General features: G+C 44.2%; 8 protein-coding genes across 10 annotated transcripts; 3 read left to right on the forward strand and 5 right to left on the reverse strand.

Moving 5' to 3' along the window:
* Positions 1-12: 12 nt before the first annotated feature.
* On the reverse strand, positions 13-1,056 carry LOC6541325 (uncharacterized zinc finger protein CG12744). Its single transcript, XM_001969098.3, has 2 exons — positions 246-1,056; positions 13-190 (listed from the first exon to the last, which is right to left on the reverse strand). The coding sequence occupies exons 1-2, from the start codon at positions 689-691 to the stop codon at positions 154-156; spliced, it is 483 nt and encodes a 160-aa protein (XP_001969134.1). The 5' UTR covers positions 692-1,056; the 3' UTR covers positions 13-153.
* Positions 1,057-2,371: 1,315 nt separating this feature from the next.
* On the reverse strand, positions 2,372-4,382 carry LOC6543094. The gene is made up of 2 exons (XM_001969099.3): positions 2,850-4,382; positions 2,372-2,788 (listed from the first exon to the last, which is right to left on the reverse strand). The coding sequence occupies exons 1-2, from the start codon at positions 4,235-4,237 to the stop codon at positions 2,755-2,757; spliced, it is 1,422 nt and encodes a 473-aa protein (XP_001969135.1). The 5' UTR covers positions 4,238-4,382; the 3' UTR covers positions 2,372-2,754.
* Positions 4,383-7,126: 2,744 nt separating this feature from the next.
* Positions 7,127-8,171, reverse strand: LOC6541388 (alpha N-terminal protein methyltransferase 1). Its single transcript, XM_001969100.3, has one exon. It carries the CDS (start codon positions 8,103-8,105, stop codon positions 7,275-7,277), a length of 831 nt encoding a protein of 276 aa, XP_001969136.1. The 5' UTR covers positions 8,106-8,171; the 3' UTR covers positions 7,127-7,274.
* Positions 8,172-8,180: 9 nt separating this feature from the next.
* On the forward strand, positions 8,181-9,304 carry LOC6541503 (protein crossbronx). Its single transcript, XM_001969101.3, has 4 exons — positions 8,181-8,389; positions 8,453-8,517; positions 8,584-8,687; positions 8,742-9,304. Exons 1-4 carry the CDS (start codon positions 8,304-8,306, stop codon positions 9,219-9,221), a joined length of 735 nt encoding a protein of 244 aa, XP_001969137.1. The 5' UTR covers positions 8,181-8,303; the 3' UTR covers positions 9,222-9,304.
* LOC6542158 (UPF0598 protein CG30010) lies at positions 9,252-10,273 on the reverse strand. The gene is made up of 2 exons (XM_001969102.3): positions 9,856-10,273; positions 9,252-9,802 (listed from the first exon to the last, which is right to left on the reverse strand). The coding sequence occupies exons 1-2, from the start codon at positions 10,000-10,002 to the stop codon at positions 9,302-9,304; spliced, it is 648 nt and encodes a 215-aa protein (XP_001969138.2). The 5' UTR covers positions 10,003-10,273; the 3' UTR covers positions 9,252-9,301.
* A 2,554-nt stretch (positions 10,274-12,827) lies between these two features.
* Positions 12,828-23,518, forward strand: LOC6541305 (pyruvate carboxylase, mitochondrial). Of its 3 annotated transcripts, none has more exons than XM_026978470.1 (8): positions 12,828-13,154; positions 13,225-13,314; positions 17,880-18,006; positions 18,065-19,574; positions 20,442-20,489; positions 20,997-21,654; positions 21,718-22,747; positions 22,810-23,518. In XM_026978470.1, the coding sequence occupies exons 3-8, from the start codon at positions 17,908-17,910 to the stop codon at positions 23,056-23,058; spliced, it is 3,594 nt and encodes a 1,197-aa protein (XP_026834271.1). In that variant the 5' UTR covers positions 12,828-13,154; positions 13,225-13,314; positions 17,880-17,907; the 3' UTR covers positions 23,059-23,518. The 3 variants fall into 3 exon arrangements, with proteins under 3 accessions (XP_026834271.1, XP_026834272.1, XP_026834273.1); XM_026978471.1 differs by having other exon boundaries at positions 12,828-13,150; XM_026978472.1 differs by lacking the exon at positions 20,442-20,489 and having other exon boundaries at positions 12,829-13,154.
* Positions 23,519-23,569: 51 nt separating this feature from the next.
* Positions 23,570-26,348, reverse strand: LOC6543278 (transducin beta-like protein 3). The gene is made up of 2 exons (XM_001969104.3): positions 26,061-26,348; positions 23,570-26,001 (listed from the first exon to the last, which is right to left on the reverse strand). Exons 1-2 carry the CDS (start codon positions 26,084-26,086, stop codon positions 23,664-23,666), a joined length of 2,364 nt encoding a protein of 787 aa, XP_001969140.1. The 5' UTR covers positions 26,087-26,348; the 3' UTR covers positions 23,570-23,663.
* Positions 26,322-27,520, forward strand: LOC6542456 (proteasome subunit alpha type-3). The gene is made up of 3 exons (XM_001969105.3): positions 26,322-26,485; positions 26,545-27,110; positions 27,272-27,520. The coding sequence occupies exons 1-3, from the start codon at positions 26,465-26,467 to the stop codon at positions 27,444-27,446; spliced, it is 762 nt and encodes a 253-aa protein (XP_001969141.1). The 5' UTR covers positions 26,322-26,464; the 3' UTR covers positions 27,447-27,520.
* The last annotated feature ends 5 nt before the right edge of the window (positions 27,521-27,525 follow it).

Here is a 27,525-nt window from a genome sequence, read left to right on the forward strand (position 1 = left end):
TTTCAAGTATGCAGGCACATCTGTTGTTTTACTTCCTCTAATTTAATTGAGAATCATGTATGATGTCTAGATGATGGCAGATAGAAAAAAATCGGTAAGCTGCATTCACAGCTCTTGCCAAGTAACGTCAGTTGTATATTGCACCAAGTTCCTTTACATGAAGGAGTTGTCAGCACCTAGCCAGAGATTTCTGCAATATATCAACTTTAATAATAGACAAATATTATTTGGGAATCCGGACTTACGGATTAAAGAAGGGGGAGCGTGGCGGATACTTCCTTTTCGGTGGAGGGCACAAGATGGGATCCAGTTTATCATCGTTTGTGGAGTCGAGACTTCTGGGAGTGTGGTGCTGCCAATCTAATGACTTCTCATCTGGTTGGTAGCCATCGGTCGCATGCTCAATCTTGACGTGCACCTTGAGATGATCCTGGAGAAGGAACACCTTGTCGCAGAGCTGGCAGGGAAAGTGTCCCTCTGTGTTGGCCACATGGGCTTCATGGAATCTTTTGTAGTGCTGGTGCAGCTCCAGCGAGGATCGCATCGCGCGCCCGCATAGATCGCATGTTTGACCAGTGTTCTCCGGCTGCGGAAAGTGTATGGGCAAGTGTTCGTCCAGCTTCTCAATGGCATCAAAAGTTTGCTCGCACAGCAGACAGGAAAGTTGCACTTCAGGCAACGCCGTTTCCATTATGTTCAATATCAATATCACAATGCCACCTGATTTATTTTTATATTAACTTAGGAATATTTCGTCGTAGACGAAATTAATCACTGATATGTATATTTTCAATTCATCAATTTGTGAAGTGCAACGTTACTACTCGCATTCTGGTATTCTTCCTTGTTCCGTTATCTACCACGTCTTCCCTTTCACGAAATGTGCAGCCTTTTCTATGCGCGCTCAAACAAGCCTTCCCCCTACGGTTACAAGAAATGAACTGTTCCTTTCATTCTTCTCACACTTATTCTCATTATCAACAGAGAAAAGCGAGAGATAGAGAGCGAAAAAAGGAGAGAATTAAAACGAATTATTGTGAAAACGGGAGAGAGCGGAATGTCAGATCAGTGTTACACGTTTAGCCTTTTTTAGCTATAATATAAATTAACTATTGTGAGGTGTGAGAGTTACGGCACAAAATGTTTAGCGCTGAATCGAAAAGTTCTCGAAGAAAGGGGGCAATCTAAAACAACAACACACTTTTTTTTTATATAAAATGAGTCTGACTCAGGTAGTTAGCACAAGTTTCTCTCATTGTTACTTACGCACCATTATGTATGTGAATTAGGATTATTTCTAGCGAAACAAAAAATAATATGCGATCGTATTTGAATTAGTCACGCACGTGCAATATCAGTCGCAAAAAAAAGGAATTTGAAACCGCCCTCCCAAGCTAAAAGGAAAACGAAAAATATTTTTAAGTAGTATGTGTACATATATGTACGCTCATGTATGTATGTACATATGTAGTTCTTTAATTTCTTAGGATAGGCTTGCAATCGTCTTTTAAGAAAAGTAGAACCTCTCAGCTAATATTATACGCAAATATAAAGGTTTTTAAGCTACATATACATAGTTTAATATGTGTATTATGTTTTTACGTTAGAGTGGAATGATACTCATTTAAACTAAACCACCAGACGAACATAAATGCTAGCTAGCAAGTAACAAACGAAATTTTTGAAGGTTCTAAGCTCAGTTTTCTGATAACGTTAGCGTTGCTCAGCCGAAAGAAACCGAAAATAACAAGCCTACTAAAGCTTATGTTCCCTTATTATTTAAATTATATATTTTTATTTTAAGTGTTTTAAAAAATTGTATTTGATTAATATGTTTTTAATTTTAAAACACAAATGTGCTTAGCCAGCGGATTATGACTGTTATAAAATATTTAAAGCAATAATACAATGACTTTTGTACTACAACTATTATAAAAATATTACATTTTTTCTGTTTATAATTTTAATGATACATACATACATACATACGTATGTATGTTATGAACTAAGGCCTAATAAATGCAGCATACGGAAAATAAAAGAAAAAATAAGGATAGTAATCACTATGCCATTTAGGAATGATGAATACATGCCAATTCTTAATTATTATTTATGAAGGCTAGTTTAAGATCCAGCTTTGGCTACTAGGATCTCTGACCTGCTGCGATGCAAAAAACATGTGTATGTCACATGTATGTGCTCTTAAAGGGACTATCAGTAAAATATCAACGGTTTTTTTCCACTTTAAGTATTCTGTGTAACTCGAGAACACCCGCGACAATGTGCGATCATTTTGAAAGGACACTAAGGGTAAAAAAATCACCCTAATTTTTGTTTTGCTTATGCGTTTCTTTATTACCATTCTGTATACAACAACGTACAGCATAACAGGCATAATTTGAGCGCCCGATTGTTAAAATTCATTTCTTGCTCAGCGTTTTTATTTTGTTTATTATGACAAAAAGTTTACGGATGTGCCTTTGGGGATTTCGACGTCGAGATCCAAAGTGCTGAGGTCACAGAATAGATCGCTTGCGAGAGCGATTTGTATCCATGATTTTCAATACATATGTACGTACATTGTACATACTCAAAAGCTCCATGAAACGAAGTGATATTTTTCAGTTCATATAACAAAACTAATGCAGTCGGTCGTTCAGCTTGGCTGACACAGCCGCTTTAGGACGACATTGGCTATCATATAAGCTCGACTTTTTGATACTCCAAGTAGCATAAAATCCAGCCAAGTTCTCTCTATGAGTATGCATCGCAGTCCAGCCATAGATCCCTAGAAACAGTCGAGAATTCAGAGGGAATGTATAACAATTATTATAACTATCTGAACATACGGATTGAAGAAGGGCGAACGGAGTGGATACGTCCGCTTAGACGTGATCGTATGACCCGATTCCAACTGCTCGGTTTGCTGACGTGGCGCAACCAGATACTTGTCCGCCCGCTCGCTGGCCGGTTGATATCTGGCTGCCGCCACAGCGTTGAATATTCTTGTGCTCCATATCTCCTTTTTCGGTGTCTCGTCCGCCGACGACTTTGGGGGGACAGGAGCCTCCGGGGACGCAGGCGAATCTACAGATATTGGAGACTCGGGATCGGCAGCAGTCCTCCCAAGGCAAATAATCCCGTGTTTGACTTTCATGTGCATCAGAAGGAAGGTCCTCCGCTTGTAGCGTTTCTTGCATGTGGAGCACTTGTGCTGCTTCGACATATCCTTCTCTATCCGATTCGCAGCCGGCTCTGCCTCACCATGGAAGTGGCTCTCGTGGTATCTTAGCGACTGGCGGGTGCTCAATTTTTTCCCACACCAAGCGCACACGAACTGACCTCGATTGAAAGCCGGGGGTCTTGCATTTGGGGGTTTGGTCAGCACCGACGATCTGGACATCAATGCACCCGCATCCAGTGTCGGATCTGGTGCCTGAGATGGGGGATTTACCAAGACCGTTGGTTCCTCCACCGATCTGCACATTGTTTCCGGCGCACAAAAGTTTTCCACTTCTAGCGGAGCATGTGCTTTGCCTGGAATGTCGCTGATCATTGGTTGAGCAGGAAACATCAGAGGAGAGTGCGGTGACATTGGAAGTTTTTCGGACAGTTCGACTGGCCGATATCCTGAAAACTGCAATGGTGGCTCATAATTTGTGTGTTGAACGGTTAAGTGCATGGGAGGTGGCTGAATCGGATGCTTATGAACCACTGGCATTTGAAACGGCATGTGTGGTTCCAGAGGCGGTGAGTAAGGATTGCAATAGTGATGGTAATCCATGGCCCCTTGATCGATGGAATGGAAATGGAGCTTATCTATGGGATGCACGAACCGCTGATTCATGGGCGGAACCACGGCTTTCATCATCGGTGGACGTTCCTCCTCCTGCGAACGCGTTGTATTCTGGGCATGGATATCCGCCGCATGTTGGGTGAGGTGCACCTTGAAGGCTTCAATGTCATTGAAGGGCTGTTTGCACAGGTAGCAGGGCACACAGAGTACGGTTCCGTCGGGTAGATTTGTATGTTCATTGCGAGCCAGAAGCTCCTTGACCAGCGGCATTTCCATGGCATCAGTGGGTGAAAAAGGTGGCGAGAGTATGTCGGACGTAATTTGCGGGTACATCCTGGCGGGATGCCCGAAGGATTGCGGCTGGCGATGGTGATGATGATGGTCCATGGGCTCCGTCTCTATGAGCACTCTTCGACTGGTGGTGACTAGGGAAGCAGCCATGCTTCCTTACAGTTACACTCGATCTACATTTGTACATGTATGTATGTATGTACGTGTGACACACAAGGCTACAACGTCCAGTGCACAACTGCGCAGCTCAACGTCTCGCTGCGGACTGAAACAAGAAAAGGCGATCGCATTATATTTATGCGATCTCAGCTGCCTTATCGGTTGCTTAGGAGTGTATGTATAAGAATCTGAATAACAGATCGTCTTACACGAGATAAGCGCAAACAAATAGGCGTTTTTTTTTTTGCATAATCTTTTGCTTATCATTCACAGTCCATTCAATCGTTTTAAATAATTTAGAATAAGTTACTGATAAGACCTTATACTGATAAGAGTATTTTACTAATAAGATTTTAATATTTGCTAAAGTGTATTGCATGTGTAGAGGGAGCAATATCATTAGTGTTAAACGATTTATGAGGCCTATTATGAGGCCTTATGGGAAAGCAGGTATAAAAGGACAGCAATAGGTAGGAAAACAATTTATTTTTGCATATGTAAAATGTATGTTTTAACGTAATAAATTACATTAAGATATGGAAAAAGGATCTGTAGGAAAGGTATAACTCAAGTTACTCGTTGAGTGAAGACCTAAAAGGGCGAACAAATAAATATAAATAGTTGTCACGCGGGAGTGCATACATACAATATATGTATACATATGTATGTACCTAGTTTGTATGAAGATCGTTTTAGTCCATGTGGTCCATATGGGACCGAAAACAAACACGCATGAACGTGCTCAAACTGTACTGTACCTACCCGTTTATTCCAAACAAATGTTATTTTACTGTTTCAGTTCCCCGTTTCACGGTCTTCCAGCTTGGAAAACTACTGTCCTGTAGAAGACACAATTATCAGTAATAATCTCCGGATTTCCTTTAAAGATTTATTGATAAGTTTTTAGAGGCTGAATAAGGCTTAATGAAAAACATGAACGGTAATTTATATTGTATTACAAAATAAAAAACTAATGAAGATATGAAACAAAGTAAAAGGCAATGACAAAACACTTCGAAAAAAAAACAAATTTAAAAGCTGATCACATGTATTCAAGATGGTTTTAATTTCCGATACTGCTCCGTTCACTTCCCACCATAAAATCTCAATTTGCTTAATATTGGGTGACTGTGCGAACTACTCCATAACATTTTTCAAAACGTTGATGTAGAGTATTAGGTGTTTTTAGTTGTTCAACTTTAAAAAATTACCCTCTTATGAAACGCAAGGCACTTTATTTCAAATAAAATTCTTATCAGTTGAATTTATAAATAGAGATTTCCTAATTATCGACAATAGGATGTTATAGGATGTCAATGTCAAGCCGAACTTTACTTTCCACTGAAATTTAAAAGTAAGGTTCTAAAAGCTTTTCGTGCTCATCATTTCTTTATATAAATAATAGTACGACCCGATCTATGTTAATGCTATGAGGCATAGAACATTTTCATACGCTTTTAAATAGGTTCAAGATGTCCTTGACGATTTAAACGGCCAAAACGAATAATTTTAAATTCGAATAAAATGCTTATTTCTATCTCTCTGAGTGTAAAAATATCATAATTTTTGCCTGCCTTCTTTGAACCTTCTTATCAACGTCAATAAGGTTCATTTCGTGAAGTCAATTAGACGTCATAAAAATCTGTTCAAAATTATTGTATATTCTTTTATTACCAAATTAGTTACTGTGCAGATCTTTCACGCAATTGCTAATATATCTGCATATGTTTTTCTCGATTTTTAAACTTTTTGAAATAGGCACAGGTGTCACTGGAAGCTCCATTTTTGATTTCAACGGCTAGATCCACTTCGCCAATAAATCTGATCCTTTATAGGTTCGATAACGCATCCTTTTAATTGTTAGATACTCTACGAGTAATGAGTACTGTCAATCACGTACCTTCAAGAAAAGTAGATACATGAAATGTATATGTTCTATTTAATATTGTTATTTCGACATTGTGCAGGAACACATGTGTGGTAGTGTGGGAAGTGTTTTCAGCTTGAAATCCCAAGCATTAAGATAAATAACGTTTCTTCTTGAAGGAAATCAACTTTGTTAATGACAGCAGCCACTTATAAAACGCGAAGATTACTAATAGCTAATCTCTTCTTAGGATTAATTAATTATAAGCACTGTTTATCAGTCACTGAAGACCAAGTCCTATTAAAGTTTGGGGAATCCAAATAGTGGTGGATCAACAACTATTTCAATTTTGAATTCAGAGAGAACAGAGATCATCTTTTTTTATTCGGCTGAATAGTATGCAAAGAAAAAATTTGTTTCTGGCCCTCTATAGTAAAAATTTGAATAGACTGAGTGTATTAGCTCCTAATTGTCTTTAGGTTTTTTAATATCCTTTTAAAAAATTATTATTGGGCCGTTAATTCAGCTTTTATTTTCCTTTTATATAACTTAAAAACTGATTCCAATTGATGCCAAATAATCATCTCGTTTCATAGCGTATTTGATGGCGTTATTTTTAAATATATTCTGCGCTCTGAAGTGGGCGGGACTTAAGCATGTCGAAAGACATGAAAGATTGAGCTTATAACCAATCCGATTTCGGCGATCTTCGAAACTAGCATTTATTGAGATAAGGAAATCCATTCTACACCCAAACCTGAAATATTTAGTTCCTTTGATTTCAGCTGCGAAATTTACTACGAGTTTAACAAATCGGTATAAAAAGTATTATTTATATGTAGCTCAATTTCTAAATGAAATGTACAAGTACTATCCTGGTATAACAGCTAAAATCCGACATCACAGTCTTAGCGTCCCGGCGATGAAAGGATAAATGTGAAGTGGGTGTGTTTTTACTTTAAATAGTTATTTCTAGCTTATATTCGGCGAATAAAGCACTTTGAAGGCATCAGTTAAGGAACGTGTTCAAGCTTTGCAAGCTTGTTTATTCGTTGTATAGAACGCTACAATTTGAAGTGACTAGCTAGTAATGTGACATTGATTTTTCGGATACATTTAGTACAATCGCTTGTAGGTCAACGGCAACTAACTAAACTAAACCTATTCCTTAGAGACGGGTTTGCAGGCGATCATGTATACTGGAAAAAGTCCCTTGGGAAAGTTTTGTTGCTTGACCTTGCGCACAATGCGAAATCCAGCCTCCTTTAGAAAGTGCTCATAACTGTCAAGGGGCCTGGTAACGGAGGAGTCCTCCTTGTCCTCCACCGTCTTTTTGGAGCTGCTCACGTTCTCCTTCATACAAAAGAAGGCTCCGGGCGCCAGTCCCTGCTTGATCCGACGAAAGAACGAGACCAGATCGCGATCCGTGAGATGGCCTAGCACCCATTGGCTCCAAACGAGGTCGTACTGCTGCGAAGGCGTGAACTTTTGCAATCCGACGTTGTAGATCTGGCCCACCTTTCCACGGCTCACTTCTTCCGAGGTGCAGTACTCCCGTGCTTTCTCGGCAAAGGCGGCATCCTGCTCGACGAGATCTACGCAGCTGAAGCGGGGTATCAGGAGATTGCGAGTCACCCGACCGATGCCAGCTCCGCAGTCGAGGGCCAACCTGTTGCCCGGCACGCGGATCTCGCGCAGGAACACATTCGATCCCTGTATATCGATGGCGCTGATGTAGCCCAGGCCGCCGAGCATCCCGTTGACAGTGGCCGGAATCTCCGACCAGTACTTCTGGGCCTTATTGTAAAATTCGGGCTCCGGTGCGTCAGTTTTGGTCGTACTATCGCTGGAAGAAGTGGACGCTGTCTTAATATCGGAACTGGCGGCTATACTGCTTTCTTCCTTCTGCTCCGCCGGCTCTTGGACGTTATCTGTGATCTCGTCCATCATCTGTAGCTTGTCTGAAAGCTGGGCTTCTAATGTAGTCGGCATTTTCGTCAGGATTTTGAAGGCCGCATGCTTTGTTTTGTTTTTTAGTGAGATAACCAGGGCTCCGAATCACAGCCGCCCATTAGGCTTTACGAAAGAGTGGCAACCCTCCACAAATCAGCTGCTTTCAGCTAGCAACAAACGTATCGTTTTGTTTATGTTACTAATATTTTTGTTTAATTTTAACATTGCTCGGACAAAATGACTCTTGATTTGGATGCGAATAAGAAAGATGACAAGTTGCTGCTCACCACCATACAGCAGGAGTATAAAATTCTGGCCGAATAGTGAGTTTTCAGCATACGTAGTCAACTAGTTTGAAACTAAACTTTTAATTTTTTATGTTTTAGCAAAATGATTGAGTCTGAGAAGTTGAGTGGCATATATGTGATACCCAGCTATGCTAACTCCCTGCGTTAGTCTACCTACATACATACATACGTCCTGTATGCACTCTAGCTAATTTTATGTGTTTTTATAGAGTGGTTCGGTGTCTTCTTTGGGCGACAGGGCTTCTATACGGAAAGTGTTTTTCGGTTCACCATTTTGCTCCCAGATCGTTTTCCCGACGACAAAAGCCTTCCGGTGAGTGCGATCGACAATAGAGAAAATGGATATAACTCTACAAGTCTCTCTTAGACCATAATATTCCAGCAGGATGTGATTCATCCCCATGTGTGCCCGTACACCCATGGCTTGGATGTGAGTCACGCCTTTCCAGAGTGGCGCTGTGGAGAGGACCATCTTTGGCAGCTTTTAAAGTACCTGCAAACCATTTTCTCCGATCCCTTGGACAGTATTCGGGGCATTGAACTAGATAAACTCAAGGACAGCGAGGCTGCTGAGCTGCTGATGACCAACAAGGAGGAGTATGTTGCTCGCGTACAGAAAAATATCAAGGAGAGCAAGGAGCACATATTCGACACCCCACCAACCGAAGATCCGCACTACATAGTATTCGAGAAGTTTCAGCAGGACGTGCACGGGCCCGTTCTGGAGCGCATCAAGGCCGGGAGAAGCAAACAGACGGAGCCTTCAGCGCAACAGGCAAATGGTGGACATGCAACTGGTCTATCATGGGTTAAGGAGGGCGAGTTTAAGCCCCTTAGCATTGAGTAAAATATATACACACAATATACACATTCTCTGTAAGTTATAACCTATCGTTGTCTCAATTTTAATCGATTAAAGTTATCCAATTATTTACACTCCTCGTTCATGGGAAATCGCTGAGTATTGCCAACCCATTCGTTCTGCAGCTCCAATCGTTCTCCGTTCCACCGAAAATGACTAGGCGAAGCCTCGCCTGCCGGGAACTCGAAGTGCTGGCTGAGCTCTATGGCCAGTTTGGAGCGGACTAGGCCTATTCCGCCCACCTGTGGCGTTGCTGGATGATAGACTCTTCCGTTTCGCGGATCCATGTACAGTTTATGAGGTTCGTAAGGCAGGGTTAGGACCTGGCCCGAGTGCGCATAGCTGAGCACCACCGTGTCGTCCTTCCTTAGTTGTTCAGTAAACACAACAGGCGTGTCATCGCATCTAATAAAATTCCTTTCACGGCCACAGAGGGAAATGTATGGAAATTCGCTTTCATATCTATTTGTTTTGTTCAGCCGCAGGCGGTTGAAAAAGAACTTGAGAAAATCCTTCTCCTTAAAGCAGCTGGTGAAGTTTTTCATCTTTGCATCGTCCAAAAAGAGCTGCAAAAAATGTTATGCGAGTTCAAACACGGATTTATAGTTGACAGACTCACCATTCCCTCATGATCGATGTAGTAGAAGTATTCGCGTATTTTTGGCTCCGGAGATTGACCTTGGTTATATTGTACGTAACGGCAAGATGCGCTTGGAGATCTAAATAATTTTAGGTTTATAATGGACCTAGAACGTAGTATAAACATTGTTCTTATATCTGAGTGTACTGGGCTTTCGCATAAGCAACAAAATCAGCTGACTTTTGTTTACTACATATGTACATATGTAGATAGGTACTTTTTGATAACCTTCCATTATCAATTTGCAGTTTTTAGGACTCCTGATTCTCAAAAGGCTTCATTTCTGTTTGCAAGTAAATTTCCTGCATTCGCATATTATGGCAAAGATCTACAAAAATTAAAAACGAAAAGCACTTCATTTAAAAACGGCTATGTGGCTGTCTATTGAAACCGAAATTTAGCCAAAAAGCTTACGCTTTGTTTAAAAGACTACTAAAAAGTATGCAAGCTTTTTATTTAAAGGCACATTCGTTAAAAGTTTAAACAATATTTTGGTTTCATTAAAGAAATTAAAATAATTTTGAATTTAAGAATCATTTTCAGAAATATTACGTATTTGTATTACATATAAATACAAGTATGTATAAAACAATACTAAAGGTAAGATAATTTGTATCGTATGGAATTGGTGATAATAATAGATAACTTGTCGTTGCGGCGACTTTTTACTTCAACTTACGTTTTATCGGTTATAAAATGACCCAATATAAGCCAGTTTCAACTTTGGACTTTGATAAATTTGTTCTTTTAAATTTAATTAACTTAGTTTCCGCCTATCGCAGTACTTGTATTTGTATCCTTAAAGAAATACAAAAATTGTTGTAGTCCATGGCTCTGACTTCTTATTGTCTCGCCCCGCAGAAATTCTGGGTACTGAAACCTTGACAAATTAATACATTCGCATGCTTAAACCATAAATCGGAGGAGATAAATCAAACAAAAACGTTATCATAACGTTTGCTCTGCATGAGCAAGTTGAAGTAGCAAAATAAACGGCACGTGTATGATACTGTTTTAGCATTGGCACCTTGAAAGTAGCGACTAACCGAATACCCTTCTTTAAATATAACCAATAATAAACATGGATAGAACTGTAGGCGCCATTGAAGATTGCAATCCCCATTGAGTCAGGGTATTAAAGTTTAATTCCCCGCCTTTGGAACTGATAAGATAGGGTATGTCCAGTAATTAGGAATGACTGGCTGGTTTTGCACCATTGGCCTGATAGCTTCTGAAAGATTTCCATTCAGACGGAGGCGTGGTCCTCTTATCTGCTCACCAATACGCTACAGTCGCCCAGAAGTGTGTGGAATCTTTTTTATAGGTGGTAGTTAAATCAATAGGTTGCTAGATTTCCTCAATCTTATCGCCAAGCTGCAGCATTTATGATTTGCATTTGTTCCTTTAAAAGCAATATATGGGCAATCATAATCATTAGCTCGGAAAAAAATAGTCGAGCATAAACGCCAGTAACACACTTTCTCGGAACACTACACTCCCCCAGTACAGCATTATCTGACACGCAATTTTATCTGTATCTGTATCTGTATCTGCCGACGCTCATACACAACATCATTCTTGTTGGGCCCGCGTTGGGTGTTTCGGTCTGGTGATAAGACTGTCCAGTTTTGTTATGCCCACTATTGCGCGTGCCGCAATATAAAAATATAAATCTCAAAATCACCGATACACACGTGTCTACCTATGTATATATTTACCGTATACATATACACACCGGCAAGATCATTTTTTTTTAGCAAGGGAGCGCGAGAGTCTGCTCAGTGAGTCGAAACTGGCGATAACAGGGAGCGTAGGCGTGAGTCCGCCACTCTCCGCTCCGCTCCTCTCCTCTCACTCGCTCCTATCTGCGCCAGACCTGGACTGCCATTTGGAGTCGTACGATTCATATGATCCCACTCGAAGACCCACCGGCTGTTCATATAATAAGCTCCACGCGTACGATCCCGATCCCGACGCCCAGACCAATCGAATTCTCTTCACAACAGAACTCAACACAACACAACGAAGCGGCATCAAGCTCATACGGTTCTAAAAGTTTCCACGAGCATAATAGATCCATATCAGGGGTGTTTTTCCATTTCCTATGCCTGGCAATCGTGGTAACAAGGAGTGAGGCATATCCTTTTATGAAAATAAAGGGAGTTGCTGCAAGGATTAATGTACATAATGTATGTATGTACATAAGGAAAACGGATCTTGGGGGAATGGGCATTATTCAGACGGTTAGTTTATTTTCAGTAGGCTATTTTCATTCGATTATTCATCAGTCAGATTTCAAATTTTAAACGCTTCAAATTATCTTTGGTCTTCTTTTATAAATTACTCTCTTTCAAATTGATCTCCATGGTACGGGGAGTCAAGTAAGTCTATAAAATGTGTTGGAGTTTTCGTGTTTCCGGGAGCTGTGCCAATTTGGGGCTTACTGCACAGCTGTTGTCCCCCGGCCGCCTTTCACCTCTCCGGCTAACCAATGTCAAAAGAAAGTTCTCTGGTGCGACCGGCATACGGCGACGAAAACAGCTTTGCTCTAGGCCAAAGTTCGCTGACGTTCCAGTCACTGTGCTGGGTGCTAGTGGGGCATATCGGATGCGTGCTAAACGAGTAACAGGTAGATGAAAGCCTTAGTGATTCCATACGAATTTGTCATTTCAAACTTTTAGAAGTGCGGCACTTCTCTATAATATCGTATGGTAATATTTTCAGAACCTACTACACTGATAACTTTAAGAATGCAGGCTCTGGGAAACATTACTCATATAAATTGTTCATAAGTTCTTTGCAATCTCTTCGCTGGCTAAGAGGTATCACGCATTCCATCCGCACATTTCACTCGAGAACAAATCATTGCCGGCAGGGAGCACGCGCAGACCTCGAAACTGCGAGAGGAGCGGCAGAGATTGGGAGCGCCACCGAGAACGTTCCCACCACGACGACTCTCCCACGGAACTAGTCGAAACTTTCGAGTTTGTGCGCTCGACCAGTCCGACGGACAGCTTTGAAGTGAACGGTTCGCGAGTTCCTGGGCAGAAAGACGGCATCGGAGAATCAGAGTGCAGCAGAGCAACCGTTTGCGAATTCGTGCTGTTCCACCTACTTTGACCAAAACGATACCAAACCAATTCAATCCAAACTAAAACTAAAACAAACCAAACGCAAAAGCAACGCCAAGACCAAATCCCAAACAAAAAGAGGCCTCCCCAAGTTGACAGAGCTTCGCATACTCGTACATAGGATACATAGGAAGCGTGAATTTGTATGTGCGTTGAGTTCGGTACATAAGCCAAAGAATCCACGTTGACTCACGAACCGTTTGAAATTGTTTTGTAGTGCTGGAGCAGCGATTACCCACTTTGCGGAGCCGCGAGGACCACAAGGATTGGCGCAGGGCGCTCCTTCGGAACTTTCGCTATCTAATAAGTAAGTCGCCGGTCGGTCGGTGGACCCGGGCCAAGTAGACTGCGTGCATAGCCATTTAATTGCATAATTTGTGCTCAATTTCTTTTTCCACTCGGTTCGGTTGGTTCCTTTCCCCAGCCCTTTCTCTCCGTCCAACCATTGTATGTAATTTGCCATCGTCACTCTCCGGCAGGCAGACATGTGTTAATTACAATTTATTCTATTCTATTCCATACCATACCATGCCATACCATGCCATACCGTACCATACCATACCATACAATATTATGCCATACCATACCATACCATACCATGCGGTGTACCGTACCGCACTCCCTTGCGATACGAACCATCCCAGCACAGAGAGGGAAATGTGGCTGTTTTATTTTCGGACTCATCCTACTTTCTGCCCAATATTTATGACCTTCTTATGGTTTCGCTATTGGGGAAACGTGTTTGTCGCACGGCCAGACAAGCTCACATAGATCCATAATCTATACGTTTGCGTACTGTGCGCGATTACTGCGAAATTATCCACTATCTATTGACCCGAAATTTAACCAGTTTATGGCACAGTTTGATTTGTTTGATTGCTATTGATTCGCCGGGACGGGGAATGTGACAGGCCGTCACATACTATACGGAGAGCTGGACCCGGACTAGTCAATGTCAAAGCTTCGTCTCTATCAGCTTTTCATTTGGCGTGATAAGGTCTAGAGTCTAGACGGGCTGCTCAAGTAAATATAGAGTTTTGGAACGAATGTAAAATTTGAGGCGTTTGATGGTAAATTGAGTTTTGGTAAATGAGTTAATGGCAACTAAATTGCACAGACTTAACTTTAGCGACAATTGTAGTCGTGATTCCACTGTATTCCACAGTACTTCACCTCCTTATCAATCATTGTTATTAATAGGCTATGTGTGTAGTTCAGAATGCGGATTACATAACTTGACATCTGGAACAAAAAATTCTCGGTGCCACCGTAGAACTTTGTGTGAATCATATCTTTAGTCTTCAATCCAGTTTCAGAACACGAATACTTATCGGAGGTAGAGAAACCCATATTTTACACTCACTTTTTGGCGACAAAATCAATGTACGACCCACATTCAAAAGCGACTTTGACCTTAGCAGCTTGTCGTTCAAGATCATACGTTTGTATCCCACAAAAAATCATAGCACGCACATTTCCCTGTGCAAAAGTTGGTGAACAAAAGCAAAGCAGCGGCGTTCAAGTGATTGGGACACTCCAGCGTCATTACTGTGTAGTTAGTTGGACGATCATGTTATTATTACATAATCGCTCATTCCAATGGGCAAACACAATCGGGCCTTGGGTGGGTTTTTTGGCTGGGTTTTGTTTGGGTTGTGGTGTGCCGTGTCAACAACGTTTTCGTGTAATTGCATGAGATTGGCCAGGACTGCGCCCACTTTACTTCCAGAAAATATGAAGGAACACACCCAGTCAACAAGCAACAGGACAATTGATAGCCGGCAAATGTTGTCAGAGTGCCGCACGGAACTGAGCTTATGCCAAAGGTGTTGAAGCTATCCCAGAAATACCTGAAATAAACCCTGATTTGCATGCGAGAATACGTGTTATTTTCACATCATGCTAAACAATTGTAGACCGGCATTCTTCACTTTATACTGATGCTAATGCGCTTTAATTTCAAATTTCAAACACAGCAAGGCAGCCAAGCTTAAATTATTATTGAAACCTACATATATAGATATAAATTCTTTATCGCGGATCGACATTTAAATGATTAATTGAAAATCCTTTCAACTTCCTACGAAAGCGATAGGTGCAAAAGCTTCCGATTATAATTTCCGCTTGCGACTGAGATTAGATTTGCCCGCTCCGTAGATACCAGTTTCAAAACTTTTATTAACTTGGAAATCATTGCATATTCAAGATTATTTCATAACAACTGTGTGCAAGTCACATCGACTTCTTACTGCCTTGCATCTTTTAGACTGATGATATTAGAAAGCCTATCCAGTTAGATAAGGCAACTAAGTCTTCCATAATTTCGATTCTATAGTTATCATAGCTATAGCAGCACAGAGTATAAAAATTAGGGATATGGTTATCTATTATCATTAATGCCATTCTTAAGGTCTGGAGGTCGAGTGCTGCTTCCGCTCTATAAGGTGACATTGGGCTTATCTTTTCGATAATACTACCAATGGGGTTCTAGCCAGTTTGTTAGATCTAGTAATTTATGACACAATCGTGAGGTAATGCGGTGCAAATTAACCGAATTAGCAAACAAAATTGATGTTAACAGTGAAAAATTTAATTAGAGTGGACCAAACTAAAGATTTCCATCACGTCGCGACTATTTATAGATCCCAAACATGGGGGCCCCCTAGGAGTTCCATATATGTAAGTGTGCACTCCCACTGCGAGTGATAATATTTACTACGGACCGACCTCCGATGTGTTAATAAAGCGGGCTTATCGTCTGCTCATTATCTGCACCTGTGTCACACATCCAATACATGTGTCAACATTGGTTCTAGATTATCTATGGACTCCTGGGACCCCCGAACCCCTGGACACCTGGATCCCGGCAACACCACTTTCATTGGGGCATGCACTTCACGTGCTGTTGCGCAGACCCCCCCCATTTAATTGCAACTACGTATGGTAAACACTTCAGTTTGCTAGCCAAAATAGAGTCGATTGGAGGAGGGTTGTCAAACCGATTAGCGCAGGGCCAAGGTCCCAAAAGATCTCCTTTGGATTTCGTAGACCTGACCAATTCTTCACTCTTCTGCTTTAAATTCCATCCATCCAACTTTAGGTAGGTCTCCGTCTGGCATAGAAAGCGGACTTTGTCAACGGGTTGTTTTTTATTTTTGCAAACACAGACGAGCCCCCAGCGTGGTCTACAGACTAGAGAGTACTCACTATTTGAGTCCGTGAATTGGGTCCGGAATCTGAATTGCAAAGCCGGTCTCTGACGCACCCTTGCACCACTAAGCGTGTCCATCTGTCTGTTTCATCGCTGACGGAGGCTACGAAACCCATTTGAATCGCTGATAATGAGCAAAACAACCTAAAAGCTAACAGACATAAAAATAAATGAAATATTTTACGGCATGTGCGGCATAAGCGAACTGACAAGCAACGGACTGTGGATACCCTTACCTTAAATATGTAGCTTAAGTTTTGTGCTGTCTAGTATATTCTCAGTGCGACTATAAATCTTTACCATCGATGGTGACTTAGCCACTAAATATTAATGTACATAATGTTCTAGGGCAAAACAAAAGCTTTAAACAATATGGAGAGCTAATGAATTAAGATGTGTATCTACCTGTGTATCTTGTATTTCCTGGCCACTATTGATCCAAACAGTTAGAGCCACTGAAAATAACCGGGGAACTTCAAGTGCCAAAACGTGCTGCAGCAGTAGCTAATATTTGTTGATCTATTACGATGCCTGCTTATGTACGTAATGGTTGAAAAATAGGCAATTTCAATACCTTAATTAGTGGAACTTTTCGATGCTTAGAAGCAAAACGCATAAGAAAACACAAGCTGAAAAGCTGGCATTTAATTGTACAAGTTGTCGTGCATTTTTAAAACTCGCTTTGAATTTTGATCACGTGAGTCGACTCATATTATTGAGCAGACCGATTGTTCTGTTAAGTGGAATAACACCAAAGTACCAAGCAATGGACTTTGGTCAGAAGATTATAATTGTACTTAGGCCAACAGATGCGATCGGAATTCTATAAACCCAGTTCCAATACAGGGAACCAATCTTTACCTTCAAAATATGTCAGGAATGAAATAATGTATACTACAGTTTCTAAATGGAATTTGCAGTAGTAGTAGTAGCCCGCTGTGGTCTTAGATTTCCAATTGCAACAACTTCAAAACGAGACCTTCTAGATCCGCTTGTTTGTTTGTTTTTTCGAAAGTAATGTCGATAACCTTAAGGCATTTGGCAATCGAGCTTTTGAAATTAACAAATAATTAACGCGTTAAATGCAATCTCTCGATCGTAAAGCAGAACGCTTTTTATTTTTTTATTTCTAAATTTGAATGTAGATGTGTAGAGAATTGCGCCAGAAACATTTATAGGCATGCCACCAAATCCGATTAAGATAAATTGAGTTATGGAGTTTTGAACTTCAGCCTAGGGACATTTCTTAATTTTTTCCAATTTCTACATCAAAAAAATTTTTAAAAAATTAAAAAAAAAAAATTTCAAAATTTGAATGCAGATTTTTAGTGAATTGCGCCAGAAACATTTAGAGGAATGCCACTTCAAAATCCGATTAATATAAATTGAGGTATGGGGATTAGAACTTCAACATCATACATCAGAAAAATTACAAAAAAAAAATTTTAAATCTGAAGCCTGAAACGCTTCTTTCTGCCTGTTACATACTTTTCAACGAATCTACTATACCCTTTTACTCTACGAGTAATATACTTAATACGTGCATGGACTAAACCACAACATGTTGAGAAGAAGAATTAAGGGGAATAAGCTAGAATAATAGTTGTGATAATAGCAAATTTGCCATGTGCAATACTGAAATATGACTTTTTTTCTGTTAGGCACATTTGAGTCCTAGTTGGGATCACTATGTTCATTCCGGCCGCCCAGTCCGCGTACAGGACACTGCGCAAGACGCAGCCGCGTGTCCGGCTCAATGCCTTCTTCAAAAATGGCTACTCCAGCAAGGTGAGTTATTCAGATGGCGTATATTTAAACACAATAGAAATGCATCCACTTTTGGCAGGTGGAATACAAGCCCATCCGGTCGGTGCTGGTGGCTAACCGCGGTGAGATCGCCATCCGAGTGTTCCGTGCCTGCACAGAGTTGGGCATCAAATCGGTTGCGGTCTACTCGGAGCAGGACAAGATGCACATGCACCGACAGAAGGCCGACGAGTCCTATATAGTGGGCAAGGGTCTGCCCCCCGTGGAGGCCTACCTCAACATTCCAGAGCTCATCAGGGTGTGCAAGGAGAACGATGTGGATGCCGTGCATCCCGGCTACGGTTTCCTATCAGAGCGCAGTGACTTCGCCCAGGCGGTGATTGATGCCGGACTGCGTTTCATTGGCCCCTCACCCGAAGTCGTCCAGAAGATGGGTGACAAGGTGGCGGCTCGTGTGGCGGCCATTGAGGCGGGTGTGCCCATTGTGCCCGGCACCGACGGCCCAGTGACCACCAAGGAGGAGGCAGTGGAGTTCTGCAAGAAACACGGCTTGCCCGTAATCTTCAAGGCCGCCTACGGAGGCGGAGGTCGCGGCATGCGCGTCGTTCGCAAAATGGAGGATGTGGAGGAGAGCTTTCAGCGGGCCAGTTCAGAGGCCAAGGCCGCCTTCGGCAATGGAGCGATGTTCATCGAGAAGTTCATCGAGCGACCACGTCACATAGAGGTTCAACTGCTGGGAGACAAGGCCGGAAATGTGGTGCATCTGTACGAGCGCGACTGCTCCGTGCAGCGTCGCCACCAGAAGGTGGTGGAGATCGCTCCAGCGCCGCGCTTGCCCATCGAAATCCGGGACAAGATGACGGAGGCAGCAGTGCGTTTGGCCCGCCATGTGGGCTACGAAAACGCCGGAACCGTGGAGTTCCTGTGCGACGAATCCGGCAACTTCTACTTCATCGAAGTGAACGCCCGTCTGCAGGTGGAGCACACGGTCACCGAGGAGATAACGGGCATCGATCTGGTGCAGTCGCAGATTCGCGTGGCCGAAGGCATGACCCTGCCCGAGTTGGGCTACACGCAGGACAAGATCGTGCCCCGTGGATACGCCATCCAGTGCCGTGTGACCACCGAGGATCCGGCCAACGATTTTCAACCCAACACCGGTCGCTTGGAGGTCTTCCGATCCGGCGAGGGTATGGGCATTAGGCTGGACAGTGCGTCCGCCTATGCCGGCGCTATCATTTCACCATACTACGACTCCCTGCTGGTGAAGGTGATCTCGCACGCCAGCGATCTGCAGAGCTCCGCATCCAAGATGAACCGTGCCCTAAGAGAATTCCGCATTCGCGGCGTCAAGACCAACATCCCCTTCCTCCTGAACGTGCTGGAGAACCAGAAGTTCCTGCACGGCGTCCTCGACACCTACTTTATCGACGAGCACCCGCAACTGTTCAAATTCAAGCCCTCACTCAATCGCGCCCAGAAGCTGCTCAACTACATGGGTGAGGTTCTGGTCAACGGACCCCAGACGCCTCTCGCCACCACTTTGAAGCCTGCCCTCGTGTCGCCCCACGTTCCCGAGGTTCCGCTGGGTGAGTTCAGTGCGCCTTGCGCTCTAAGGATCCCCACTTAAATGGCATGTGCTTTTCGGGTTCACGCTTGCTTATGTGGCTACCACTTAAGCCAATCGCCTCTTTTCGAATGTTTCAGCTATCCGGAACAGGCGGTAGCGGGGTCCTCTCACGAAGCATTTTGCATCCCGATTAAAAAAATATTTTTAATAACAATGTTTTGCATAGGTTTCTAAGATAGCAACTGACAGAGTTGCAAGTTTATATTGTAATATTGTAACTTATTACAATTGTATTCTTATTTATCATTTTTCATTCCTTTTTGATCAATGTTAGCAATTTTCGATATATGTATCAAGCAACCTTAATCCAAGAATTTTGTGATTTATGAGTTCTTGAAGATCTCAGACTTAATTCAAAGTCAAAACCATATCATATCTTTTGTCTAACTCGGTACACTGCTTCGTGCGAGGGTCCTAGAGATACTCAATCTATTAAATAGATATACTATCAAATTTAATAGAACCCGTATCCACTTGTTTTCAAAAGTAACCAATGAAAAGGCATGTTTGTTCCACGCATCTCCTGTGAAGTGTTCTTTGCTTTTCTGATATGCTTTAATCGAACCTTTATGTTTTTACTCTTTCAACTATCAATTTTTGTTGCATCTGTTATTAATCAACCAAAACGAATCGAAACCGCGTTCGCAATCGAATCGGCATTTGCAAAACACCAAACCAATATCACACACCTATGTCTGTACCGACACCAATCAACAACGATTCAAAATCGCACAACACACCAAACCCACGACCACGCCCACGCCCACTCCGCCTATACCAAATGCGGTACGCTCCCATGATCTATCTCATATCCAACGAATCGTAGATCTCTCCCCGGAAGCTATAGAACGCGAAGAACGTGGCGAGGCAAAAGGTACGTTTACTTGTTTCTCCCGAAATCATCCAGGACATTTGTACATACGAGCATCTAACATGTCGGTTTATGTGGAAAGGGTATCCTAAGTATCCCACGTGCTGCTCAATCTTTATGATAAATCAGACCAATAGTTAATACACACTCAAGCTCCTATAACTCAATCCAGATACAAAAATCCCTTATGGGGACACCGAGCTATAGACATGTTAATACGTAAACATACATATAATACACATATGTGATTTGGTGTTTTAATGTGATTGCATATATCATCATTTTTGGGTTTAAGCTAATTGTGTTTTTTATATTTCTCAATAATGCAGATTTTGGTTTTACCAGCTTTTGATGTTCAGCTTTTATTTATTAAATTGGTTTAATGTTGTATTTACCTTAACCGTAGATGTCCCATAGTTAATGATATATAATATAATGATTAAGCGGGAATATACATACATATCGTCTAAACCAAAACAGCAAACTGATATGATTTTATGGTGCATGCAGTTACGGAACCACCGAAGGGACTCCGCGAGGTCCTGGTGTGCGAAGGTCCAGAAGCTTTTGCCAAGGAGGTGCGCAACCGAAAGGAACTGCTGCTCATGGACACCACTTTCCGTGATGCCCACCAGTCGCTGCTGGCCACCCGTGTCCGTTCCCACGATCTGCTGAAGATCTCCCCCTATGTGGCGCACAAGTTCAACAATCTGTATTCGCTGGAGAACTGGGGCGGAGCCACCTTTGACGTGGCGCTGCGCTTCCTGCACGAGTGCCCGTGGGAGCGCCTGGAGGAGATGCGCAAGCGCATTCCGAACATTCCCTTCCAGATGCTGCTGCGCGGGGCCAACGCCGTCGGCTACACAAGCTATCCGGACAACGTGGTCTACAAGTTCTGTGAGCTGGCTGTGCAGACCGGTATGGACATCTTCAGGGTGTTCGACTCGCTCAACTACCTGCCCAACCTGATCCTCGGCATGGAAGCTGCCGGCAAGGCGGGCGGCGTGGTGGAAGCGGCCATCTCCTATACCGGAGACGTCAGCGATCCCAAGCGCACCAAGTACGACCTGAAGTACTACACTAACCTGGCTGACGAGCTGGTTAAGGCGGGCACCCACGTGCTTTGCATCAAGGACATGGCTGGTCTGCTCAAGCCCGAAGCCGCCAGGTGAGTCTGAAGGGAACTTTTCGTAGTCCTGTTGGTTACTATTTTGCTTCCATCCTCTGAAAGGCTTCTGATCACCGCCATTCGCGACAAGCATCCCGACATCCCAATCCATATCCATACCCACGACACCTCTGGAGCGGGAGTGGCCTCCATGCTGGCATGCGCCAATGCCGGAGCTGATGTCGTGGACGTGGCCGTCGACTCGATGAGCGGCATGACCTCCCAGCCAAGCATGGGTGCCGTAGTTGCCTCCCTGCAAGGCACTCCGCTGGACACGAACTTGGATCTGCGTACGGTGTCGGAGTACTCCGCCTACTGGGAGCAGACCCGCACCCTGTACGCTCCCTTCGAGTGCACCACCACAATGCGGTCGGGCAACGCCGATGTCTATCTCAACGAGATACCTGGTGGTCAGTACACCAACCTACAGTTCCAAGCCTTCTCGCTGGGTCTGGGCGACTTCTTCGAGGACGTAAAGAAGGCCTACCGTGAGGCCAACCTGCTGCTAGGCGACATTATCAAGGTGACGCCCTCGTCGAAGGTGGTAGGTGATCTGGCCCAGTTCATGGTGCAAAACGACCTGACCGCCGACAAAGTGCTGGAGCGAGCAGAGGAGCTGTCGTTCCCCAAGTCGGTGGTGGAGTACTTGCAGGGCTCTATTGGCATCCCGCATGGAGGATTCCCTGAGCCCCTGCGTTCACGAGTCCTTAAGGACATGCCCCGCATCGAGGGACGCCCGGGAGCCGAGCTGCAGGACTTGGACTTTGACAAGTTAAAGACCGAACTGCAGGAATCTCACTCCGGCATCACCAACCGAGACGTCATGTCAGCTGCCCTCTACCCGCAGGTGACAAATGATTTCCTGAACTTCCGCGACAAGTACGGACCCGTCGACAAGCTGGACACTCGAATCTTCCTCACTGGTCCCAATGTGGGCGAGGAGTTCGACGTACCTCTGGAGCGCGGTAAGACGCTGAGCGTGAAAGCTCTGGCTGTGTCCGCCGATCTCAAGCCCAACGGTATCCGCGAGGTATTCTTCGAGTTGAATGGCCAGCTGCGCGCGGTCCACATCCTGGACAAGGAAGCCGTTAAGGTAGGTTCAGTCATCAGTCATCTGTAGGTAATGGAACTCATACTTTTTCTCTTCTTCCGCAGGAGATCCATGTCCATCCCAAGGCCAATAAGTCAAACAAGAGCGAGGTGGGCGCCCCTATGCCCGGAACAGTCATCGATATCCGCGTGCAGGTTGGCGACAAAGTGGAGAAGGGTCAGCCTCTGGTCGTGCTCTCAGCCATGAAGATGGAGATGGTGGTGCAGTCGCCATTGGCGGGCGTTGTCAAGAAGCTGGAGATCGCCAACGGAACTAAGCTGGAGGGCGAGGACCTCATTATGATTATCGAATAGACAGTGCCCCGATAGAAGAGTGCCCCCGAATCAGAATGTCCATTGTCTGAGCTGCCACCGCACAAACCCAATGTAAAATTAAGTCAAAACAGTGATAATCTTAGGGATTCAGTCAGTTTGATTGATCATAAACTGTCCAAATTCGCCTGTGTCTATTTTTATATGAATCTAAATCATTCATGTTTCCGTGTTTCCAGGATCAATCGACCACCATCACTAACTGGTAAAATCTCTAGCTGTCCCTGCCAAAATAGATCGAATTGTATAAGTTCGTGCCCAAGTATATTTGTAAATTTGTCGTAGGGCTTTTCCCGCAAGTCATTTGAATCAAATTTGTACGATTATGGAATTTTTAATTCGCAAACACCTTTGTCGAGATTCCCCCTCTAGTAAATACGTAAGTGGTTATTAATGTTATATTAACTATTGTGTAATAAACGTTATACAGAATAAAAAGTAACGCGCTTTTTTCCTTGCTGTGAAATTGGTTAAAAAAAATCTCCAAACAAAAATTTAGTGGATAATCTTCTATTTTATTTTATCCTAACATTAATTAAACTGAATAAAGTTAACAATCATGACTGAAACTATTCCAAAGTTAAAGCCTACATGCACTTGACAATGAACTCTAGGAAAGCCAGCTCCTTGTTCAGCTCGGTGACCCGCTTAAAGTGCCTCTGGACGTAGGGAGTGAGTACCTCGACCATGTTGCCATTGTTGTAGAACCGAGCTTGGGGATCCTGAAGAGCATCTCCAATCAAGTACTTAAGGATCATGTTGCCCGCCTGCGAGTGGCGCGAGTTAGTGGTCCATGCCTTGACATGCTGCAGCAGTGCTACTCGCTGGTCAACGTTCAACTGGTCAACCAATTGGCGGAGACCTGGTTCATCCCGCTGGCGTACAAAGTGGTTGATAATATCGAAGCTGGCTTTCGGCTTGTCCAGGTTCAAAGCCAAAACGAAGGCCTTGTGAAGCTGCTTTTGGGCGTGCAGAAGGGAATGTAGAGTCTGCTCCTGCTCCAAGGTGGCCTGTCGCTGGTCCAGCGCTTCGTTTCGCGTTACCTGCGTGACATCACCGAAGCGGATCAGCTTGGAGTCGGCGCCGCCGGTGTAAAAGAACCGATTACTCCTGGCGGATACGGCCAGAGCCCAAACCCTATCGTTGTGCTCGTCCAGGGATTGCAGACATGTGTTGGTCTTAATATTCCAGAGCTTTAGAAGGCCGTCCGAAGCAGCGGAGATGATGAACTTTCCGTGATCCAGGAACTCGGCTCTGAGTATGGTGCACTCCTGATCGAAGCGTTTTATGCACGCAAAATTGCTGATGGACCAGAGGCGCAGAGTACAGTCCGACGATGAGGTAAGCACAATCTGATCCACCGGAGAGAAGCGCACACTCCACACACCGCGGGTGTGTCCCCGCAGAACTCCCTGCAGCGTGTTGGACTCTGCCAGCCACACCTTGGCCGTCTTGTCTTGCGAGGCGGTGGCAATAAGCTTGTTATTCGGAGCATAGATTACGCAGTTTACCTCCTTGTCGTGGGAAAGCGCTGCGTAGCGCAGATTAAAAGAGTATGAGTTGCGATCCTCCTTATCCCTGACGAGCTGCCACACCTTCATGCTGCCATCCTGGCTCACGGAGGCAAAGCCGGTGGCCCCGTTATGCGTCATGGCCACGCAACCGATAGTGGAGGTGTGGCAGTTTGCCTGTTGAGTCAGAGCCTCAAGCGAGCAGACCTTGTCGTGCTGAAGCCTCCAAAGCCGAACGCTGCAGTCCTTGCCCACCGAAATCAGCAGATTTTGTGAGGCAGCAAGGGACATTACCGTATCCGAGTGACCAACGATCAGCTTGCAATTCATATCATTCTCCGTGTCGTACAGCTTGAAGTGCTTGCTGTTGGTAGCTACGGCCAGGTACCGATCGTTGTCGCCCATGAAGCACATGTCTAAGATCTCGTCGTTGTAACCCACCAAGTGTTTGATGGGTTCTAGGGTCTTGACGTCGTAGACCAAGATATTCTGCTCTGTAGTGACCAGGGCCAGCTGTTTTAGCTCGGTGCAGTGCAGCAGTCTACTGATTTGGAAATCAGATTGAGAGAGAATATCCCTGATCTTCCAAGATTTACTATCGACCTGTTGCAGCTTGCCCGACCCACTGGCCACAATTATCTGTTGGCCCTCGTCCGTGTATACGACGCCCTCGAGCTCCTCGTACAAGGGGAGAACCTTCAACTGCTTGCTCTCCAACTGCTCCTGCAATTGCCACACGATCAGTACCTTGTCCCGGCTCACAGTCACGATCACATTGCAGTCGGACGCGTTGCTCTTGAAGCTTAAACCTGTGACTTGCGATAGGTGACCTCGCATTTTGTGCACCAGGGTCTTGGTCTCGTAGTTCCAAACATAGACAGTGTTATCTGATCCTCCAGCGTAGATCTCTTTGCGCAGCACATTGGGGTGAAAGACGAGGAGCCAAGCGGGGCCAGGGAAATCCTTAAGGGCACCCAGGCAGCTATTGTTCGAGTAGTCCCACAGCCTCAGTGTGGAATCTGCTCCGCCGCTGGTGCAAATAATCCTGCCGCAGGGACTGAACTCAACCCGGATAACGGGTCCCTTGTGCTGGGCCTTCCACAACTTCACAAGCTTCCCAGTGCCCAGCTGCCACAGCCTAAGCAGGCCACTTCGATGGGCAGTGACCAGGTGTTCCTGGGACAGTCCGAAGCAGGTAATCGTATCCTCTTCCACATCGATGTTGTCCAGCTCCGCCGGTTTCTTGTTATCCCCCGACGAGGATGTCAAGCCGTAGCTCTTTAGGATTTGGGAGGTCTGCACATCCACCTGGTTTACAGCAGAGCCATTAAGGCAGTAAAGATGATGTCCATCCGTGCTCCAGGCGATGTCGCCGCCGACGTAGAAGTTCGTGTAGCGCGCCTCCGCCGCATAGCTGCATTTTTAAATTGATTTAATCTTGCAATCATCAGGTAAATAAGACGTTTTGGATACCTTTTCTCGCTGATACCCGCCAGCATGATCTTCGTTGTTTATAAATACAATAACCGCGTGCGCAGAAACGGAACTAGTTCGACATTTATCTTTACAGAGAATGTTATGGAGATTCCAAAAAACAAATGGTAAAATTTAAAAAAACAAAAAGGATAATAACTAATCCTTTAAAATTGGAATTGGCGTTATTTTTGTATTAACAGTTTTTTCGGATATAAATTGCGAATGGTGTACACTTATTAACGATAGGCGTTCAGAGACTATCGAAACTCCTCCAGCCGATAGGCGTCTTTGTTGTGTCCACCACTAGCCAAGCAAAAGCCGTCAAATCATCGTCGCATTTAACCCAATATATTCAACTCATTTTGCGTTTGAATTGTTTAAATTTTCACCAAGTCTTCGCTATGAGTACTATTGGCACTGGAGTAAGTAGTCAGCGAACTCTTCTATCAGCACATTCTTAACATCACCTTCTCGCTTGCAGTACGACTTGTCGGCCTCGCAGTTCTCGCCTGATGGCCGAGTTTTCCAGATCGACTACGCCTCGAAGGCGGTGGAGAAGAGCGGTACCGTGATCGGGATTCGAGGCAAGGACGCCGTGGTGCTCGCGGTGGAAAAGATCATCACCAGCCAGCTTTACGAACCAGACGCCGGCGGACGCATCTTCACAATCGAAAAGAACATCGGAATGGCGGTGGCCGGCTTGGTGGCCGATGGAAACTATGTGGCGGACATCGCCCGGCAGGAGGCAGCCAACTATAGGCAGCAATTTGAACATGCTATCCCGTTAAAGCACCTGTGCGATCGAGTCGCCGGTTATGTCCACGCCTATACTCTTTACAGTGCCGTCCGCCCCTTCGGACTGTCCATCATCCTCGCCTCCTGGGACGAGGTTGAGGGCCCACAGCTCTACAAGATCGAGCCATCCGGCTCATCCTTTGGCTACTTCGCCTGCGCCAGCGGCAAGGCCAAGCAGCTGGCCAAGACTGAGATGGAAAAGCTCAAGACGGATATGAAGATTGACGATTTGGTGAAGAGCGCCGGTGAAATGTACGTCTACAGCCCCAAAAACCTTATGTTCCAAAAATCAGGCGAACTCAAACTTTGCTACGAGTGAAAACTTACTTGCTTACAATATGAAGCATTTTTGGAACATCGATTACATTTAAATTCGGGGTTTGATGAAATAATATGTATTTCCTATATTTTAGCATCTACAAAGTCCATGACGGGTTGAAGGACAAGGACTTCCGCTTCGAAATGGGTTTGGTGGGCAGGGTAACAGAAGGCCTACATCTTATAAATCCCCCAGAGCTGACGGAGAAGGCGAGGAACGCTGGTGATGCCGCCAGCACGGAAGATGACAGCGACAATGAGACGCGTTAGTTCGTTTGTGCCACTGAATCTAATTCTGGGCCTGAATACATAATGCTAATTTTATATTTCCCTAAAGCGCAAAATGAAT

This window comes from Drosophila erecta, unplaced genomic scaffold, assembly GCF_003286155.1.
Source record: "Drosophila erecta strain 14021-0224.00,06,07 unplaced genomic scaffold, DereRS2 tig00000055-arrow-pilon, whole genome shotgun sequence".
Classification (NCBI taxonomy): domain Eukaryota; kingdom Metazoa; phylum Arthropoda; class Insecta; order Diptera; family Drosophilidae; genus Drosophila; species Drosophila erecta.

What these genes read in the sequence shown, in the direction of transcription:
- LOC6541503 (XM_001969101.3), top strand. Translation starts at nt 8,304, where the DNA reads ATGACTCTTGATTTGGATGCGAATAAGAAAGATGACAAGTTGCTGCTC. An exon ending in TATAAAATTCTGGCCGAATA is followed by an intron (nt 8,390 to 8,452) that starts GTGAGTTTTCAG and finishes TTTATGTTTTAG; the next exon opens with CAAAATGATTGAGTCTGAGA. An exon ending in CCGACGACAAAAGCCTTCCG is followed by an intron (nt 8,688 to 8,741) that starts GTGAGTGCGATC and finishes AGTCTCTCTTAG; the next exon opens with ACCATAATATTCCAGCAGGA.
- LOC6543094 (XM_001969099.3), bottom strand. Translation starts at nt 4,237, where the DNA reads ATGGCTGCTTCCCTAGTCACCACCAGTCGAAGAGTGCTCATAGAGACG. An exon ending in CGTTCGCCCTTCTTCAATCC is followed by an intron (nt 2,789 to 2,849) that starts GTATGTTCAGAT and finishes GACTGTTTCTAG; the next exon opens with GGATCTATGGCTGGACTGCG.
- LOC6541305 (XM_026978470.1), top strand. Translation starts at nt 17,908, where the DNA reads ATGTTCATTCCGGCCGCCCAGTCCGCGTACAGGACACTGCGCAAGACG. An exon ending in AGAACGTGGCGAGGCAAAAG is followed by an intron (nt 20,490 to 20,996) that starts GTACGTTTACTT and finishes TGGTGCATGCAG; the next exon opens with TTACGGAACCACCGAAGGGA. An exon ending in TGGACAAGGAAGCCGTTAAG is followed by an intron (nt 22,748 to 22,809) that starts GTAGGTTCAGTC and finishes CTTCTTCCGCAG; the next exon opens with GAGATCCATGTCCATCCCAA.
- LOC6541325 (XM_001969098.3), bottom strand. Translation starts at nt 691, where the DNA reads ATGGAAACGGCGTTGCCTGAAGTGCAACTTTCCTGTCTGCTGTGCGAG. An exon ending in CGCTCCCCCTTCTTTAATCC is followed by an intron (nt 191 to 245) that starts GTAAGTCCGGAT and finishes GATATATTGCAG; the next exon opens with AAATCTCTGGCTAGGTGCTG.
- LOC6541388 (XM_001969100.3), bottom strand. Translation starts at nt 8,105, where the DNA reads ATGCCGACTACATTAGAAGCCCAGCTTTCAGACAAGCTACAGATGATG.
- LOC6542158 (XM_001969102.3), bottom strand. Translation starts at nt 10,002, where the DNA reads ATGTTTATACTACGTTCTAGGTCCATTATAAACCTAAAATTATTTAGA. An exon ending in ACATCGATCATGAGGGAATG is followed by an intron (nt 9,803 to 9,855) that starts GTGAGTCTGTCA and finishes CATTTTTTGCAG; the next exon opens with CTCTTTTTGGACGATGCAAA.
- LOC6543278 (XM_001969104.3), bottom strand. Translation starts at nt 26,086, where the DNA reads ATGCTGGCGGGTATCAGCGAGAAAAG. An exon ending in GCGGGTATCAGCGAGAAAAG is followed by an intron (nt 26,002 to 26,060) that starts GTATCCAAAACG and finishes TTAAAAATGCAG; the next exon opens with CTATGCGGCGGAGGCGCGCT.
- LOC6542456 (XM_001969105.3), top strand. Translation starts at nt 26,465, where the DNA reads ATGAGTACTATTGGCACTGGA. An exon ending in TGAGTACTATTGGCACTGGA is followed by an intron (nt 26,486 to 26,544) that starts GTAAGTAGTCAG and finishes TCTCGCTTGCAG; the next exon opens with TACGACTTGTCGGCCTCGCA. An exon ending in GTGAAGAGCGCCGGTGAAAT is followed by an intron (nt 27,111 to 27,271) that starts GTACGTCTACAG and finishes CCTATATTTTAG; the next exon opens with CATCTACAAAGTCCATGACG.